The 21,092-nt window shown below is 35.8% G+C and overlaps 1 protein-coding gene across 2 annotated transcripts in view; it reads right to left on the bottom strand.

The window, feature by feature from the left end:
• Positions 1-21,092, bottom strand: part of CTNNA3 (catenin alpha 3) — a 1,846,273-nt gene that overhangs the window by 505,788 nt on the left and 1,319,393 nt on the right. For both annotated transcript variants that reach the window (XM_040242231.1, XM_040242230.1), the window contains exon 12: positions 6,920-7,120. In XM_040242231.1, the coding sequence (XP_040098165.1) occupies positions 6,920-7,120 (201 nt within the window). The remainder of the gene's footprint in view (positions 1-6,919; positions 7,121-21,092) is intronic.

The following is a 21,092-nucleotide window of genomic DNA, read 5'->3' as shown; positions in this document are numbered from 1 at the left end:
CGTGTCCGACTCTGTGCGACCCCATAGACGGCAGCCCACCAGGCTCCCCCGTCCCTGGGATTCTCCAGGAAAGAACACTGGAGTGGGTCCTTCCCTTTAACTCATGCCAATTAATTTCCTCTATTTATAATATATCCTGCAGTTAGTATCAGCTTCACAGCTTCCTATTTTACATTTTCCAGATTTGGGAATGTGTCAGCCCCTCTTAATGATTTTCAGAAATCTACCTTTAAGTCTTCTTCATCATTTCCTTCCTTGACAATAAAATTTCTTCCAATGTGTCAGAATGCATTATTTTTATTAATAAGGATATTACTAATAGTGACACTTTAGATTATACCATGTACCTTTCTTAGTATCTAGCTGTATCAAAAAGGTCAAACTAGCCTTTGCATTACCCAGTACACATAGGAGATTTCAGTTTTTATGGCACTTCTTTTTTTACAAGTTTGTATTTCCAATAACTTAAAATGGCAAGATAAGGAAGTACCCTCCACCTCTTCCACTAGACCTGGGTTCTATTTAAAGTCAAGTCTCTGGACAGAAAACAGCTTTTTCATTCAGAAGCTCTAGAGGCTGCTTTCTTCATTTCACAATCTTAGTGCAAAATCCCACAGCAACAGAAGCACTTGTAAGACCAGGGGATCTCACTCTTCTTTAAAGAAGTTAAACTGTAGTTTAACTTCTGACATTGGCATCACCAACAAGAAGCCACTGGTTACCAAGACTGGCCAAGTGATCTGTGGACAGAAGTGACTTATTAATGTTCTCTGACTAACTGTGTTAAAGGGTGTCAGATTGGGGCTGAAGTCAAAAGTAAGAAAGTGCATAATTCATAAACCTGTCTCAGACTGCTACTGTGGGAAGCACTTTGCCAGCAAATGTTTCTGAATTCAAGGGCCCAGCGGCTACCCTTTACAGGGATTTGCTGGAACTGTTAGTGAAATTAGGTTCAGTGGGATCTTTCAACAGATGCAGTTCAAGGATGGTTCTGGTAAGTAATTGAGTACACAAAAGTCATGATCCTTTGTTCAAAAGCTTGCTGCTGCTGCTGCTGATGCTAAGTCACTTCAGTCATGTTTGACTCTGTGTGATCCCATAGACAGAAGCCCCCCAGACTCCCCCATCCCTGAGATTCTCCAGGCAAGAACACTGGAGTGGGTTGCCATTTCTTTCTCCAAGACATGAAAGTGAAAATTGAAAGTGAAATTTCTCAGTCGTGTCCGACTCTTAGCGAGTCCATGAACTGCAGCCCACCAGGCTCCTCTGTCCATGGGATTCTCCAGGCAAGAGTACTGGAGTGGGGTGCCATCGCCTTCTCCCAAAAGGTTGCTAAAGAACCTTTTAAGAATCTGACCCCAAGTTCTCTGAAAAGACCTAATATATGATTCTGGACAGTAACCAATCACTTCCCTGATCTTTTCTCTGCCCCAGCCTTTGACAAAGTCCACTGCTTTTGAGTTTTGCTTTTTCCCACAAATTGAGATAACTTGTTCCCTTGCTTAACTGTAGTAGAATGTATCATAATATATCATCTTGTAGTGAATTTTAAATTTCAAATTGGGAGAAGAACTTGGGTGCTTTTATATTTCCAATAGGGAAATATAAAAATAAATAGTGTAGTACCTGTCTTTAAGGATGTTACAATCTAGTGGGAGCAACTTGTATGTAAATGGCTGATTATGATACAAGGCAATGTGAAATAAGCATTAACTAGAGGACAGGCTCATCCATGGTAACACAGATAATGGAGCAATTAATTCTAACTGAAAGGGAACGAGAAGCTCCTGTGCAAAGGTGGTGGCATTTGAGAAAGTTACACAGAATAATTATAAGTTTTGAGGGGCGACAGAGGAGAAAAAAGTGTTTCACTGCTAGAACAGAATTGGCATAAGCATATAGGTTCAATTCAAGAGTTTTTTGTTCTGTTTTGTTTTAATCTACCACCTGCAAGACACTATATAGCAGGCTCTGGGAGAGACGCACAGAGAAATGACACAAGTTTTCTTTTCTCCTATACTTTAACTTCTGTTTAGAGAGAAAAGTCATTTCTGTATGAATATATTTGAAGAATTCATAACATATGGCTGACTGGAACAATGTAACTGAGTTGGAAGTCCTTTAAAATCTATAGCACATGAGATCGAGACCAGCGCTTTTTTAAGAGGAAATACAGGAAGATTTCTAGGGGACATGGGGGTATGAGCTGTTTCTTAAAAGGAGGATAAAATTTAACATGATAAATAAGGGATATGGATATTCAAAATGACAGGTATGGCATGAATAAGATCTAAAGGCAGAAATAATCCTGGCATGCCCACGTGATCGTGAAAACACCAATCTAAAGTACAAGGTGATTTTGACCCAATCTAGGAAGAGAAAAAAATAGAAATTCATATTTAGACAATGAGTCTGAAAAATTCAGGCAAATTAAGTGAACAAAGCAGTCTGAGCACATGATGAAAGACAGTAAAGAATACTATGGCTCAGGTTCAACCAAAAGAAAGACACCACTAGGCTCTAGCCAGTATCTAGAGCCATTATCATTTCTATAGTAAACTCTGCTCTAATGTTGCCAGACCCTCCCATCTGTTACAATGTGTCATTAAATTGGAACTGTATATATATATATATATATAAATTAGAAATACATAAATATATATATTCATAAATGATTTTATAAATAAGTTTGAGAAATTTGTTTATTATATATTATATATTATTATATATCAATTATATGTATAGTATATTTTATAAATAAATATATAATATACACATAAATTGGAAATACAAACACAGTGGTGGTGGTGATGGTGGTGGTTTATTCACTAAGTTGTAATGAACTTTTGAGACCCCAGGGACTGTAGCCTTCCAGGATCCTCTGTCCTTGGGATTTCCCAGGCAAGAATACTGGAATGGGTAGCCATTTCCTTCTCCAGGGACTCTTCCTGACCCAGGGATTGTTCCCGCATCTCTTGCACTGGCAGGTGGTCTCCTGTGTTGTAGGTAGATTCTCTACCAACAGGGCTACCATGGAGGACCTATACATACATATGTGTGTGTGTGTGTGTGTGTATGAATTAGAATATATATAATAGAATATATATATATATATATATATATAAAAACTATAAAACAAAATTTTGTTGGTCAAACCTACTTAGACACGTAAGAATTCCCTGGGTCACATCTAGTATGTGGCCCATTGCTTTTTAAACTCTGCCAAACTATAGAGGGTAAAGACTGCTGGAACTAAAGCTTTTGCATTATATTCGATGGCCATTTAAGGTTACAGAACATAGATGCAACATAAGGAAAGTAGCATGTTTTAACTAGGCACCAACAATGCAGGTTATTTGTATATGAAAAGTATTAAAGGAAAGAGAATTGATAAGAATTACTGACTGCTATTAAAGTTTTTAAAATGTTTCTAGATAAATTCGTCTTAGAAGTCTATCTGTTGTTTAAACTGGTAACAAGAAAAGTTTACAACAAAAATTTGGAAATATTTATTGGCTCTGACTTCTTTTCAACTGTCTCATTTGCCTTTAAGAGGAAAAACTGCAGCTGTAAGACTCTTCTCCACTCTAATAGGGAAAGAATTCAAGTTGGGCCTGAAGCAGTACTTGATAAGTGACTCTCTATTTGCCAGCACTATGAGGTGCCAATGTTGGATGCCACCATGAGGTCTTGGTCAGGTGCATGTGTGTGCCTGTTGTGTCTGAGTCCATGAGCCTGGCTGACTTTGAAACGAGGTGGGGTTTGGGTCTAGTCAGTTTTTGAATTGATAGTTCATAAGTCACTCACAAAAATATTATGTTAATTCATTCTTGGTTTAGGTTTTTCCCAAACCTATTGTGATAGAATTGAAATTGATGTTAAAAATGTAACTTCTACGCTTTCACACTGCAAATCCAGAAGGCTTGTTATTTAACAAAAAAGCTTATACTTTCTCTCCCCTCTCAGGAATTCCTGACAGGTAGAGGAGCTTAGTAACAGGGCAGAATTGGGTAGAATAAAATATTTCTCTTGGAGATTACAATATTCCACCTCTGTCTGAATGAAATGCAGCCTCCAGATGTTACCTATGTTTCACTGAAAACCAACTGCTAGATTTTATGAACAATGCAAATTCCTAAAATGTAACAGGGCTTTCTAATGCTGAGAAAACATTTAGAAGAGCATCAAATCTTGAAAATGTGCTAATGAGCTACAAAGTCTGATTAAAGCAAAGGTGCAATGTTCCAAAAACATGTTTTGTGATTTAGATAAGTATGGCTTAGGTTTCATCATAGATGTGAGTACTTTAAAGGCAGAGTGTACAAAGATAAGAAAGTCTCAGTAATAAAAACAATTCACAATAGCTCCTTATTAAGTTATTTTCAGTAGAAAGTATTAAGAACTGTATAAAAAGGGAAAGAAAGGAAAAGCAGGCCACATATGCAGACCATTTAATCACTAAAAGATGAACTATTAAGGCTTCATAACATAAAACATGACATTTCAAATTATTTAATTTGATGATTATTTATAAATAATAAGCCCCAGTTATGAGCAGATGTGAACAAAGATGAACATCTTCTGTTACTTAATTGTGGAGGATAGAATAGTTGGAAGTATTTTTCATAGACAATATCCCTCTGGGATAGAAAATCCTCACATATTTCAGCTTTAGTTAAGATCAAACTGATCTAATTAGCATTTTCACCTAATTTATTGCTCAGAATTCCCTTTAGTGAGGCATGCTTTTGATAAATTTCAAGGAATGCTGTTTTCAGAAAAGTTTGCAATTAGACATATAAAACCAAAATGAGAAGCTTTTTAAGATAAGCCAAAAATTATCTTAAAAACTAAAATGACAAAATTGGAAAGTCATAAACTATATTGTTATGTTAATAAGAAGATATGACTTACACAGAATAACTCAGGATTATTCTATATTTATTGTATTTGAGGCACAGGACATAATTTACCTGGAGAATTTCAATTACAGTTACACACAACTAATTAGAGAAAAAAGGATTTCTTACTCTTCTGACTGAATGATAATGCTGCCATGTTGGTTAGTTATCTTGTAAGGTCATTATAAATCATAGAGGTATTGAAAAAAATATAATTAAATGTGTAAATAACTTTGTTTCATTTTTATTTTCTGATTTCAGATGATAAAAATTGATTATGAATGAGTGTTCCCACAACACATTTCACACTCTGGAGACTAGAATTTCACTTCCACTTCTTTGCATATGCAGATATGGACTCTATACTATGGAGAATGAAACTATAAATTTAGTACCTCAGACAGGCATTGTGAATATACAAATGTGTTCACAACACATTATCAATATGGTTACAAAACAGAAGCAAGATATAGATACAACCTTGGTAGACTTTATCTAATTAATTTACTATATGGCATTTTTCACTTGACTGAAAAGGGAACCACTGATGCATTCTTTTTACTTACAATTCTATTCCCAGAAGGTAGAAAAAAAATAATATAATGCAGTACTTGATCTTGACCAATAAGAACTAACCAGTTAAATTTAATTTTAGGGAAGAGATGTTGAACCACTCTAACACAATTATATCCTTAAGCACACCTCATTGATAAAGCAACTACCGTGTACCCTATTTATGACACCAGGGACTTTTGAGGAATTAGTTTTAGAAATATCATTATCAAGGGTTGCAAATACACCTCCTTCCTCTTTCCTTAGTATATCTTAAGCATTTCATTGCTTTAGAAATATTTTCAAAGACATAATGAGAAACTATCCATCAAGATTCATTAATGATTTCTGTATCAACACGCTAGAAAAAGAGCAACACTAATCATCAGTTTCCTACAGGCTTTACTAAGCTTACCTTGTGGTACAGTTCTTCAGAACTATCCCTAGTGAAGGTTAAGAAAAGCTTATGTTTGTTAAGTAATATCAAGGAGCACCTTCTTCTTTTCCCAAATCACCCATCTTCATTCCTTCTACTGCTTTCACAAAATAAGTATGTACATCCAAATTTAATATATCCTATATTTAACATGAAGAAAATTCTCTAGGGAGAATCAATGATTTAACTAAAGAATTTCAAATATTTTAGGAATCATGGGTCTATGATCACCTCATGCTATGAAGTAATTAATAAAAAAAAATTCAACCTGAGGTTTTCACAGATCCTAAGGGATTTTTTACAATAAAACTACTGCCATCATGACATAAAAATAGTTGGTTGTCCTCATTCAAATTGCACCCATTGTTTCTGAATTCATATGAATTCAAATGCTTCTTTGAATTTTCTGTAAGTTTCTTAACATTGTTAAAATAAGAATGCCATTTAACGTGTGCTTCAGAAACTAAGCATTTACTTGCTGATTTCAGAAAATATTAACTTGGGTGCCACAACCAAAACAAAATCTTGGATTCATATTTCTTAAGTAATCAAAGATTATGTGAAAGAACAAAATAGTGTTTTGCAGAGAATGGGAAATAAGGCAGAAAGCATTTCTCTGGAGACATAGGACAAGTTTGCTCTGCTTAAGCAAAGTAAACAAAAACCTGGGGCACCAATCGTACAGCTAAAAGAGGGCTTGGAAACTATAACATACTTATCACATCTGCCTAATTACATCTCTTAATAGCTCTAACATTAATAAACATTCATACATGGCTAAAGTCTGTGAGCAATTTATAGAATGCATATATTTATAAAAAGTTCTTTTTCTCTGATGAGTATATTTACTCCCCAGAGATAAATTTAAAGTCATATGACCATAGGATTTAAGCACCTATCAGATAAGAGCAATCTATTTCAAAGCAAAGTGCACAGACTCAGATTTTCTTTCCATATGTAAGAATATTTGGTAGCTATGTAGGCGCAAATATTAGGAAAAGAGCCACTGTTATTAAGGACAGAGACTTACCAGTGCTTGTCAGAAAGTTCACATTTCTCATCACACCTTCTGTGTAAGCCCCTGGCTCGTAACTGTCCATTTCACCTGTGACAATGTGAGCAACTCTTGCTGCCCGTCCTCTGATGGCACCTGCAGCTCGGTCTAGATTATCAGCATCCTGGTCTCTCAAGGCTATGATACATTTGTTGACATCTTCTAAGATATGGCTCTCTGTAAGTAAACAGATCAAATCAGTTTAGTGGGTTTGTTTCATTTTGTTGTTTTTTTTTTAATCACACAAATCTAGCATATTGTGTGTGCGTGCGTGCTATGTCACTTCAATTTTGTCCAACTCTGTGTGACCCTATGGACTGTAGCTTGCCAGGCTCCTCTGTCCATGGGATTCTCCAGGCAAGAATATTAGGGCATTGCCATGCCCTCCTCCAGGGGATCTTCCCAACCCAGGACCTGAACCCATGTCTCTTAAGTCTCCTGCACTGACAGGAGCACTCCTTCCCACTAGCGCCAATACTATAATTATTAATTTCTGGTTGCACACAGGTACACATTGGGAATGAAGAGCACTGACAACTAAGAAGAAAAAATACAGACAATTCTGCTTATGCCTTTTTAAAATAGCACAACTTGTAAAATCAAAACTTTGCATTTTTATCAGCAATTCTTATAGATTGCAACTGATTTTAGATTCTGATTCCAACAGATTAGATTTTAGATTTGAATGGCTTATGAATGGAAATTAAGGGAAAATTCTATATTAAAGCAAAATAAAATGTATAATGATGGAACACAATTCTAATAAAAGCAATACTATGTAGATTATGAAACTATACTAAATATAGAGAAAGATAAAACTACAGCATTCCATTCAACTAATATTCATTGATGTAAGCTATTTAATACAACTATAGAAATCTTATAAATTAGGAAATTATGAAAACTGTGAAATATATAAATTTTATATTGTAAAGCAGCAACCTCACTACAACTGTGAAAAGACTCACATATAAAGAGTGCTTTACAAAGATTGATTGACTTGAAGAAAATGAATCCCAGAGAAACTTGCTCACTCTAAAGAGTAGCTCCAGACCTCTTTCTCTCTTTCCTTCTTTGCATGATTAGTGCATGAAGAAAGCAGGGAGTTATTAGTATAGTATAACAATGTGGTTTTCTTTTTCCTATAAAATGATTAATGCTCCCAGACAAAACTAATGAGTGGAGCTGAGTAAACATGTGGAATATCAACAAGCATGGGCAATGATATTTCTAAGAAATTTAAAGAATATTAAAAGAATGGTTTCTGTCTTTATTAAATGAATCCCCACCCAAAATATTTTAAGCCTCTATTACTTCAAAACATGCACAGAAAACAACTACAACAAAAAAGCCCTCAGTAATTTCCAGAACATATTGTTAACTTTCTCACTTTCTCTCTCTCCTCTCTGGACTTGTCGATTTTCTGCAGATAGGCTACACAAAACAGGCATTCATAAAGCTATTTCTTTGCAGAGTCACACCTTCCTCTTATTGTGCAAAGCATAAAATCCAAACTATCAAAGAATATGGTCCCCAGTGAACTTCTAAGACTTGATGTCTACTATTCCTCTGCATGCCTCTTATGCTTCAGTTATATTTATTTTATAATGTTCCAAACCTGCCATAATTTTTCAAGCCTCTGTGCCAGTGAGCATACTAGAACCTCAACCAAGACTGCTCTTTTGGGTTTCTAGACCCAATTTCACTTGGGTCTGTATATGTGTTTGTGTGTGTAGGCTTTTCCAACTAGCAACTCTGTACACCAATGGGGTGATCTGGAAGTTAACTCAATTCCAACACTATCTACCTGGAGATGTGTTCTTCCCACGTGGCTCAGACAGTAAAGAATCTGTCTGCAAAGCAGGAGGCCCAGGTTCAATCCCTAGGTCCAGAAGATGTCCTGGAGAAGGGAATGAAAATCCACTCCAATATTCTTGCCTGGAGAATTCCATGGACAGAGGAGCCTGGCATATTGGAGTGCTACAGCCCATGGAGTCACAAAGAGTCGGACATGACTGAGCGACTAACACAGACACACAGACACACACACACACACACACATACACATCTGGAGATAGCATCAGATTCCACAGATTAAGGGTTTAGTCTCACAAGACTACCACTTTCCACCCCTACTACAGACACCAATCATAAGCCAAGATTTTTACCTGTGCTTCTGAATAACTGCTACAAACTAAATGTTCCCATGAACCCCTCCTCAGACTTTAGACACCCATCCAAGGTGAGGTTGTTACATGTATTTCTGACCAACTGGCTATAAATCAGAGGTTCCCACAACCTCCTTTTCAGGCATGACTAATTTACTAGAGTAGCTCAAAAAACTCAGAGAAACATTTTACTGACTAGATGTAACGTTTATAACTCAGGAATGGCCAGATGGAAGAGAAGCAGAGAGTAAGGATAGAGAAAGACACAGAGTTTCCATGCCCTTTCCAGGCACGTCACTTTCCTCAAATTTCCAAGGGTTCACCAACCTGGAAGCTCTCTAAACCCCATCATTTGGAGATTTTATGGAGGCTCTATTTCATAGGCTCAATTGATTAAATCATTAGCCATTGGAAATCAATTCAGTCTCCAGCCCTTTTACCCTTCCCAGAACTAAAGAGGAGGAACTGAAACCCTCTAATCACACACGGTTGGTTGCCCTATCATTCAGCCTCCATCCTTGGCAGGGGGGTTCCTCAAAATAACTTCATTAACATAACTAAAGACACCTTTATTGCTCTTGTCACTTGTGCATTCCAAGGGTTTTAGGAGCTTTGTGCCAGAAAAAGGAAAATACCAAATCATTCAGCTCAGTCTCTCCGACCTGTCCAACTCTTTGTGACCCCATGGACTATAGCACGCCAGGTCTCCCTGTCCATCACCAACTCCTGGAGTTTACTCAAACTCATATACATTGAGTTAGTGATGCCATCAAACCATCTAATCCTCTGTCATCCCCTTCTCCTCTTGCCTTCAATCTTTCCTGGAATCGGGGTCTTTTCCAGTGAGTTGGTTCTTCACATCAGGTGGCCAAAATACTGGAGTTTCAGATTCAGCATCAGTCCTTCCAATGAATATTCAGGATTGATTTCCTTTAGGATGGACTGGTTGGACCTTCTTCCTGTCCAAAGGACTCTAAAGAGTCTTCATGAACACCACAGTTCAAAAACATCGATTCTTTGGTGCTCAGGTTTTTATACAGTCCAACTCCCACATCCATACTTGACTACTGGAAAAACCATAGCTTTGACTAAAAGGACTTTTGTTGGCAAAGTAATGTCTCTGCTTTTTAATAAGCTGTCTAGGTTGGTCATAACTTTCTTAAAGGAGTGAGGTCTTTTAATCTCATGGCTGCAATCACCATCTGCAGTGATTTTGGAGCCCCCCAAAATAAAGTCTGTCACAGTTTCCACTGTTTCCCCATCTATTTGCCATGAATGATGGGACCAGATGCCATGATCTTAGTTTTCTGAATATTGAGTTTTAAGCAAACATTTTCACTCTCTTCTTTCACTTTCATCAAGAGGCTCTTTAGTTCTTCACTTTCTGCCATAAGGGTGGTGTCATCTGCATATCTGAGGTTATTGATATTTCTCCCAGAAATCTTGATTTCAGCTTGTGTTTCATCCAGCCCAGCATTTTGCATGATGTACTCTTCATATAAGTTAAGTAAGCAGGGTGACAATACACAGCCTTGAGGTACTCCTTTCCTGATTTGATCAGTCTGTTGTTCCATGTGCAGTTCTAACTCTTACTTCCTGGACTGCATACAGATTTTTAGGAGTCAGGTAGATCATCTTGTAGTCCCATCTCTTGAATAATTTTCCACCAAATGTTGTGTTCTACACAGTCAAAGGCTTTGGCATAGTCAGTAAAGCAGAAATAGATGTTTTTCTGGAACTATCTTGCTTTTTTGATGATCCAAAGGATTTTGGCAATTTGATCTCTGGTTCCTCTGCCTTTATTCAATCCAGCTTGAACATCTGGAAATTCACAGTTCACGTACTATTGAAGCCTGACTTGGAGAATTTTGAGACTTACTTTGCTAGCATGTGAGATGTGTGCAATTGTGCAGTAGTTTGAGCATCATTGGCATTGCCTTTCTTTGGGATTGGAATGAAAACTGACCTTTTCCAGTCCTGTGGCCACTGCTGAGTTTTCCAGATTTGCTGGCATATTGAGTGCAGCACTTTAACAGCATCATCTTTTAGGATTTGAAATAGCTCAACTGGAATTCCATCACCTCCACTACCTTAGTACCTGGTGATGCTTCCTAAGGCAGACTTGACTTCACACTCCAGGATGTCTGTCTCTAGGTGAGTGATCACACCATCATGATTATCTGGGTCATGAAGATCTTTTTTGTATAGTTCTTCTGTGTATTTTTCCCACCTGTTCCCAGCAACTTCTGCTCCTTATGTCCATATAATTTCTGTCCTTTATTTGCCCATCTCTGCATGAAAACTTCCCTTGTTATCTCTAAATCTTGAAGAGATCTCTAGTCTTTCCAATTCTATTGTTTTCCTCTATTTCTTTGCACTGATCACTGAGGAAGGCTTTCTTATCTCTTCTTGCTATTCTTTGGAACTCTGCATTTAAATGGTTATATCTTTCCTTTTCTCCTTTGCCTTTTGCTTCTCTTCTTTTCATAGTTGTTTACAAAGCTACCTCAGACAACCATTTGCTGTCTTGCATTTCTTTTTCTTAGGGATGGTCTTGATCACTACCTATTGTACAATGTCATGAACCTTAGTCATTAGTTCTTCAGGCACTCTATCAGACCTAATCCCTTGAATCTATTTGTCACTTCCACTGCATAGTCATAAGGGATTTTATTTAGGTCATACCTGAATGGTCTACTGGTTTTCCCTACTTTCCTCAATTTAAGTCTGAATTTGCCAATAAAGAGTTCATGATCTGAGCCACGGTCAGCTCCTGATCTTTTTTTGCTGACTGTATAAAACTTCTCCATCTTTGGCTGCAAAGAATACGATCAATCAGATTTCGGTATTGACCATCTGGTGATGTCCTTGTGTAGAGTCTTCTCTTGTGTTATTGGAAGAGGGTATTTGTTATGACCTGTGCCTTCTTTTGGCACAACTCTACTAGCCTTTGCCCTGCTTCATTCTGTACTCCAAGGAGAAATTTGCCCATTACTCCAGGTATTTCTCAACTTCCTACTTTTGTATTCCAGTCCCCTATAATGAAAATGACATCTTTTTTGGCTGTTAGTTCTAGAAGGTTTTGTAGGTCTCCATAGAATGATTCAACTTCAGCTTTTTCAGCATTATTGGTCAGGGCATAGACTTGGATTACTGTGATACTGAATGGTTTACATTGGAAATGAACAGAGGTCATTCTGTCATTTTTGAGATTGCATCCAATTACTGCATTTTGGAATCTTGTTAACTATGATGGCTACTCCATTTCTACTAAGGGATTCTTGTCCACAGTAGTAGATATAAGGATCATGTGAGTTAAATTCACCCATTCCAGTCTATTTTAGTTCGCTGATTCATAACATGTCAATGTTCACTGTTGCCATCTCCTGTTTGACCATTTCCAATTTGCCTTGATTCATGGACCTAATGTTCCAGGTTCCTATACAGTATTGCCTTTTACAGCATTGGACTTTGCTTCCATCACCAGTCACATCCACAACTGGCTGTTGTTTTTGCTTTGGCTCCGTCTCTTCATTCTTTCTGGAGTTATCTCTCTAGTGATCTCCAGTAGCATATTGGGCACCTACCGTCCTGGGGCCTTCATCTTTCAGTGTGCTATCTTTTCGCCTTTTCCCACTGTTCATGGGGTTCCCAAGGCAAGGATACTGAAGTGGTTTGCCATTCCCTTCTCCAGGGGACCACGTTTTCTCAGACCTCTCCACCATGACCCGGCCATCTTGGGTGGCCCTACAGAGCATGACTCATAGTTTCATTGACTTAGACAGGCTGTGGTCCATATGATCATATTGGTTAGTTTTCTGTGATTGTGGTTTCAGTCTGTCTACCCTCTGATGGAGAAGGATAAGAGGTTTATGGAAGCTTCTTGATGGGAGAGACTGACTGATACATATTTTTTATTCCAAACCATAATATCACAGTTGCCAATCCCCTCTGGCCTGTTTGCTCATAGTATTCTTTCAATACACTAGTCAAATGCCCTGCCTCAGGACAGGCAAATTCAGTTCCATGATGTTTGGGTTTCACATAAAATACTTTACATGTTTCATTAGAGCTTCTTTCTGTGTTTTAATGATGTACAAATGAAACTATCTCTCCAGTAGACTGGCAAATAAATACAAGTGCAGGAATTTTATCTTATTCCTTGAGGTATCTAGCCCTTGGCACAGTACAAGGCATCTGTTAGGATTATAAGAATGTCTATTGAATGAATGAATGAATTCTTATAAGGTGCACCTGGGGATTGTAAATTATTTTGTCTGAATCCTAAATTATGGGTTATAAACATTGGTAGACACATTTCTGTAGCCTTAAATTTGGTCAATTTAACCCATATTAAGGGCAGTAGTTCATTTGAATAAAAAAGATTAAATACTGAAAACCTTCATTATAAATTCACTGGAGTTTTAACCTAATTTGTAGCATTCAGTTATGAATGTGTCATTAAGGCCTATAATAAATCCAGGCACAGTCCCATCTCAACAGAAAGCACATGTGTATCATCACCATCATGTTTCCCCTGGAACTGAAGTACAAGCATTAATGTGGAAGGCATAATTACCCGGTTTTAAGAAATCCACAGATGCACCCTTTAATGACACATTAAGAAACTGTTACTTTCCACGTATGCTGGGAAGATTAAAGAAAAGAAAAAAAAAAAACATATATGTACTCAATAAATGTTTAATCTGTATTCACTATGGTTGCTTGATTTTAGATTGCAGAGCTGCTTTTTTGCTCAGTTCTATGAAAGTGAAAAGATATTTAGGAAAGAAAAAACATTGCTCATTCTTAGAAGATTAATGATCTAATAAACTCAGTAATTTCTGTTTAATTAAAGGTGAAATCATAGCTGCCACGAACTATTTTTTTCTATGATTTTGCACAGGAAAAATGCACAAAGAATATTCACTAACAATGATTAAATGTTCACTTTTTCTATAAAACAAGGAGATATGTACTTACAAATCATTTTATTACTTTAAGCAGAGAATAAAAAATACAATAAGAATTTTTCTGATTCTTTTTTTCTTCTCCTTATAGAAGTTTCTGTGGTTATTGCTTTAGATTGAGCAACATAGTCAAAAGTCATGGTGTTAATTATGGTGAAGAATTATAGAGGTAAAGTCAGATATGAAAATAAAAATCTTAAATGAAAATATGCAATGTAAAATAAGGGGAAAATGACAAGAAGCACATAACAGATTTTATCTGAAGCAGTTATATTGAGAACACTGGAGATGATGACTAAATGATCTTTTGAATTACTAATATTAAATATAGCACAGAAATATTAAGAAAGGTTTGCAAGATTTCCATTATTGTGACACTTTCCCATTATGCTGAATGTTTCACAAAATGCCAGCAACAATTATTTGCATGAAAGGCTAAACATAGAGTGCCAGAAAAAGAAAAGAAAAAGAAAAAGAAAAAAGAATGGGCACTTCCCACATACACAGAAACTAAACATTAAGTTAATTTCTTAAAAACAATTATTTCTTTACTAGTCATATTTCAGGTGAATTTAAGTATTTAAAAAGGCCTTCATGATAGCTGAAGGTTTCAGGTCTAGCATTATAACCCCACATCTCTAGCAAGGAAATAAAACTCCAAATACTCTGTGAAAAACTTTCTACTGGTGTATCTCTTAAGTCTTTCCTGTTGAAATGAGTTTACACTTTTGTTGTGGTTGTTTAGTCACTAAGCCATGTCCGACTTTTGTGACCCCATGGACTGAAGCCCTCCAGGCTCCTCTGTCCATGGGATTTTCCAGGAAAGAATATTGGAGTTGCCTACCATTTCCTTCTTCAGGGGATCTTCACCTCCCAGGGATCCAATATACATCTCCTACGTTAGCAGGCAGATACTTTACCACTAAACCACCAGGGAAGCTCTTCAGACATATGAAAATCATTAAGAGCTCCACCTCCAAATTTACTTTTTTTCTCAAACACAGGTGTACCTGGACTCAACAATTACGTAATTTTTACAATGAGGTTTAAAAGAAAGAAAATGTTATTATAAAACAAGTATACTCAGCAGCTGTTGACCCTTGAACAATGTTGGGGTTAACTTGTATATAACTTGTAGCTGAGTCTCCATATCCCTGTTCCTCTGCAGATTCAACAAACTCCGGACAGTATAGTACTGTTACATTTACTATTGAAAATTATCCTTGTGTAAGTGGACCTGTGCAGTTCAAACTCATGTTTTTCAAGGGTCAACTGTATTATACGTTTCGAAGGATTAGTTGAAGATATGTCTTAATCACTTCAGAGTGTCAGCTTAACATTTGATTTGGGGTGAGTGATGAAATGTCCTGAAGCACATTATTTTAAGAGCATAGACTGCTAGCAATTTCTATCGCTCATTTTATAGCTATTCTGAGATGCAAAGGGTGATTTCTGTTTTGCTGCAAAACAGTAATAAACAGGGCAATAAAGGAACTGATCTTAGACTACAAGATATTTCATTTGTTGCATACTTCTCTGGGTGACTCCATCTTTAGTCACTGCAGCAAGTATAGCCACAATAAAATTTTGAAATACATATAAGTGCTTTCTACAAGTTTTTAATTCTTTAGTTTTCTATAATTAAGTTAGAACTTGCCTCAGGGAGAGTAGAAACAAACAAAATCCAGTGAGAAGAAGTTAATTTATTGACTTTTAACCTCTAAAGCAGAATTGTATAAATCCATAGCCCAAAGAACAGACTGAAAGTGGAAGCACATTTCATTCGCAAAAGCCATACTTATTTGAGGGGTTGTTGTTCACTTGCTCAGTCGAGTCTGACTCTGCAACCCCATGGACTGCAGCACACCAGGTTTCCCCGTCCTTCACCATCTCCCAGAGCTTGCTCAAACTCATGTCCATTGAGGGTAAATGTTGTTTTATTTTAATTACCAAAGCTGGGCTTTGAATAGATCAATGGCAAAACCTAAAGAGGTAGAGTGTCTATGCTATAATCCATTGAATGGGGAATAATATACCACCAACTGTTTCTTCCCCTGATATGTGCATATGTCAAACAAAATTCTGAGAAGAAAAGAAGAGAGAAAAGAATATTTTAATAAAGAGAAAACTTTTATTCCAAAGAGACTGTGTTTTAAGCCAAAAGAGGTTAGATTTCTTATATTGGCAAGATAAAGGTTAGTAACCCATTGTACATGAGCTCAGAGATTTAACTAATTTTAATTATAAGAAAATAAGTTTCCATTTTTTACACTTGGATCTATACCTGTAAATTTAAAATTCATTATATAGGCAACTACACAATAATTTTATATTTGAAGCTAAAAAACTAATGGAAAACACCAGTATATGTTAAATTGCTGTTTGTGTATCTACCTAAAGGTGGCCAAAATTTCTTTTTAGTAAGATTTGATCTTCAAAATTGTTCTCCTAATTAACTAATATCCTACATAAAGATTTAGGCAAGTGCTATTTTGAGAATAAAGAACATGTGTGTAGCTAAATGCAAAGCCTTTTGAAATTTTGCATCCTTTTTCTACATCCTTAAAACCTTCCTCTATCTTCTTTCCTAAGACTAAGTATTATGATATGTTAGAAATTGTAGATTATATGGACGATAAATAGGCAAATCCCTGTCTGTAAAAGGTTTACAATCCAGTAACCAGAAAGAATTACTTTCTAATTTTTAAAAAAATTTTATTTGAAGTATATTTGATGTAAAATGTTATAAAAGTTGCAGGTTTAGAATATTCTGATTTACAATTTTAAAAATTTTTGCTATATTTATAGTTATTATAAAATACTGGTAAGAATTACTCTCTTTCATTGTCTTTTGCTGCTGCTAAGTCGCTTCAGTTGTGTCCAACTCTGTGAGATCCTATAGACGGCAGCCCACCAGGCTCCTCCATCCGTGGGATTTTCCAGGCAAGAATACTGGAGTGGGTTGCCATTTCCTTCTCCAATGCACGAAAGTGAAAAGTCAAAGTGAAGTCACTCAGTCGTGTCCAATTATCTTTTATTCTTCCCCAAAGATAATAGTCAAAATTATCCGTTCATCTTATCATTTTATCATCAAGTTTTGTTAATCTTTATCAGTGAGTGAAATTTTCAAGTTTGCTCATATTCACTATAAGCCATTTATTCTTCATTGGACTTGAACCACCTCAGACTTACTTGACACACGTCTGACAACAATCAAAAGAAACATAAAGATTGCTATTCCCAAACTAGTTCTTTACCAAACTATACTTAAAGGAATTCTGAAGAATTTATTATAAAACAAGTATACTCAGCAACTGTTGACCCTCGAACAATGTTGGGGTTAACTTGACAATAACTTGTAGCTGAGTTTCCGTATCCCCAGTTCCTCTGCAGGTTCAACAAACCCTGGATGGTGTAGTACTTGTCCTCAGACATTGTGAACCAAGCATGGCAGATCTAATTCTCCAGCAGTGTGAATCTTTCTTCCACTCGCTATTTACTATTGGTTAGGAAAGTTTACAATTCTGTAGATGCTCAATTTGTTTAAAAGAGATAGCAAAGCTAGTAATTCTTGGCCCATAGGAATGCAAATAAATTTTTGATAGAGATGGGAAAGATTTTTATGGAAAACAATACCCTAAAGTTTACATTTTTACTACTGTGTCAGACCATTAGCCAGTTTTTCTCTAAGATATTTTATTTAGCCATCCCTTCTTTATCCAGTTCTCCTTAAACAAGCATTATTGTGTCTCCCAATAGTGACTTGTAACACTTTAAATCTGTAAAAATCTTGCTTTCGATTTTGAAAAATTATACTTTGTGTATTTTGTCTTGGTAGCTACTGCTTTTTCAAGTATTTTTTCTATCCAGGGGAAAAATGTGAATGATAAATTAAATGTGGAATCATAAATCTACATGTAAGATGCAAAACTTTAAAACTCCTAGGAGAAAATCTAGGTTAACTTTGAATTTAGAAATGACTTTTTAAATACTACAACAAAAGTAAAAAAAGAAAAAAGAAAAGAAAAATTAACAAAGTGGACTTAATAAAAAATTGAAACGTCTGCTCTGTGAAAGGCACTGTTAAGTGAATGAAAAGGCAAGCCACAGATTAGGGGGAAAAAAATTGCAAAATATATCTGCCAAAGGACTGGTATTCTAAATCTACAAAGAATTCTTAAAATTCAACAATAAAAATAAAACAAAAATATCTAAAAATGATAGAATAAGATCTGACCAGACACCCTAAGAAAAACATACAGATGAAAAGTAAGCATATGAAAATATGCTTAACATTACATATCATCAGGTAACTGCAATTAAAACAGTGAGATATGCAATTAAAACTGTGCAACCATTAGAATGAACAAAATTCAGAACCCTGAGATACCAAGTACTGAGAGATTATGGAGCAACAGGAACTCTCATTCATTGCTGGTGGAAATGCAAAACTGTATGGCCACTTTGAAAACCAAGTTGGCATTTTTTTTTTTTTAATAAAACCTAACAAGCTCTTAACATATGATCTAGCACTTGTGTTCCTTGGTATTTACTCAAATGAGTTGAAAGCTTACATCTACACAAAACCTTCACATGAATATTTATTGAAGTTTGGCTTATAATTACCAAAACTTGCAAGCAACCATTCTCTGTCAATAGTAGAATGGATAAGGAAACTGTTATACATTGATACAGTGGAATATTAAACAGCAATGAAAACAAATCAGCTATTCAATATCAAGCTACAAAAAGACATGAGGGAAATCTAAATACATATTGATAATGAATTAAGTCAATATGAAAAGGTTACATACTGTAGTATTTAAGCTATATGACATCTTGGAAAAGGCTAAAACTATGGACACAGTTAAAAAAAAAAAATCAGTGATTGCCAGGGGATTTTCAGCATAGTGAAACTATTCTGTATGATACTGTCATGATGTATACATGTCATCATTACATTTGTAAAATTCACAAAATTTATAACACAGAGTGAACCCTAATGTAGACTATATAATGTAGTTAATAAATAAATACTGGGTCAACAATTCTAACAACAAAGAAGATTCTTCAGACATTCAGTATTCAGTGTCAAGTCCACTTTAGACCTTTAACAAGCACTGTGTTTGGTCTCTAAACTGGAAGAAAACTATTAATGTTCAATCATACATATTCAGTCATTCATAATTTACAAATATCTACAATTAATGTAACAGGAGTTTTGAACATTTTCCAACTTTCCAAGAATACAACTAAGAAAAAAATTTGATCCTTTCCCCAACTCTTTCTAAGCTTTTACACAGTAACATCTCTGATCACCAATTTGCTTTTTAACAAATAATTCTGGAAAGCCTGTTTTCCATAATGTGTACATGATAAACAACATATGCACATTATTTCATTAAATTCTTATAAAAATTCTTACATTTTTAAAAAAGTTAATAAACCTTATTCTTAAGGGAAGTTTTACATTCATAGTAACATTAACTAGGAAGTATGAAAGTTCCTACTTACCCTCTATCCACAGTCTCCCCAATATCAACATATTCAATCAGAGTAGTATATTTTTTATTGTCCATGAATCACAATGACACATCATTATCACCCAGTGTTCATAGTTCAACACATTAGAGTTCACTTGTTAGTTTACATTCCTTGTATCTGAACAAATGTATAATGACATATATCCACCATCATAGTATCATACAGAACAGTTGCAGGGCCCTAAAAATTACTCTAACCATTCACCTATCCCCCCCAACCCTTGGCCAGCACTGATCTTTTTACTGTCTCCATAGTTTTGCCTCTTCAGAATGTCATATAATTGGAATCATGCAGTATGTATCTTTCTCAGATTAGCTAATTTCATTTAGCAATATGCACTTAAGTTTCCTCCATGGCTTGCTGGCTCATTTCTTTTTAAAACTGGATAATATTCCTTTGCTGGGATATGCTACAGTTTATTTATTCATTCACCTACTGAAGGACATCTTGATTGCATCCAGGTTTTAGCAATTATGGAAAAAAAAGCTGCTATAAACATCTGTGTGCATGTTTTTGTATGGATGTAAGTTTTCATTTCATTTTGATAATTACCAAGGAGTGTGATTTCTAGATCATATGTTGAGTATGCTTTTAGCTTTCTTAGAAACTGCCAAACTGCCTTCCAAAGTAGCTGTACCACCTTACCTATCAGTTTTAAAGATGAAGAAATCAAGTCTTTGAGCAGAAATGTATCTTTCCAGAATTCATAGTTTCATTAATTGAGCCATAACTCAAAATCAAGTTTGTCTCACTTACTAAGGTCCTAGAAATGCTAGGGTCTCATGTGACTTTAAAATATAGTAAGTCTACAATTATATTATTCAGCTAACCTAAATGTACAATGGGAAGGAGAAATTGTAGACTTAAAATATTTTCTAAATTTTATAAAAATGTTGCAAAAGTTTGTTATTCAATTATATAATTGAATGCATTAATAAGTTTCACATTAATTCTAATTGGGAATGAAATATAATCTAAGCATAGAGGGATACTTTTAATTCTATAAAGCTCACATGGCCAGTGCTCTAGTAATGTCAATATTTGGGATCTATATAGAGACATTGGCTTCCCTATTGGTTCAGATGGTAAAGAATCTGCCTGCAATGTGGGAGACCAGGTTTGATCCCTGGGTTGGGAAGCTCCCCTGGAGAAGAGTACCTGCTCTAGTACTCTCGCCTGGAGAATTCCATGAAGAGGGAACCCGAAGCATTCTAGAGACATTAACAGAGAAGATAGCCATAGAAGAAGAAATTAGCAAATGTAGTTTAATGCCTCAGTCATTTGGCTATTCTGATGTCAAAGCAAAAGTCCAGGTTATTGCATTTTATGCTGCATTTATCTTGACAAAATAGGCAGAAAAAGTAAACCAAACCTTAGGTTTTCTCATTCAGTCCTTACTTTCTTGCACGGACTCCCCCTAGACTGAATTCTTGCTTAATTGTCCCTTTGCGTCTCCTCCCATAGACC

This window comes from Oryx dammah, unplaced genomic scaffold (assembly GCF_014754425.2).
Source record: "Oryx dammah isolate SB20612 unplaced genomic scaffold, SCBI_Odam_1.1 HiC_scaffold_6, whole genome shotgun sequence".
Taxonomy (NCBI): domain Eukaryota; kingdom Metazoa; phylum Chordata; class Mammalia; order Artiodactyla; family Bovidae; genus Oryx; species Oryx dammah.
The sequence above is the reverse complement of the archived record's forward strand: the minus strand, read 5'-3'. Positions and strand labels throughout refer to the sequence as shown.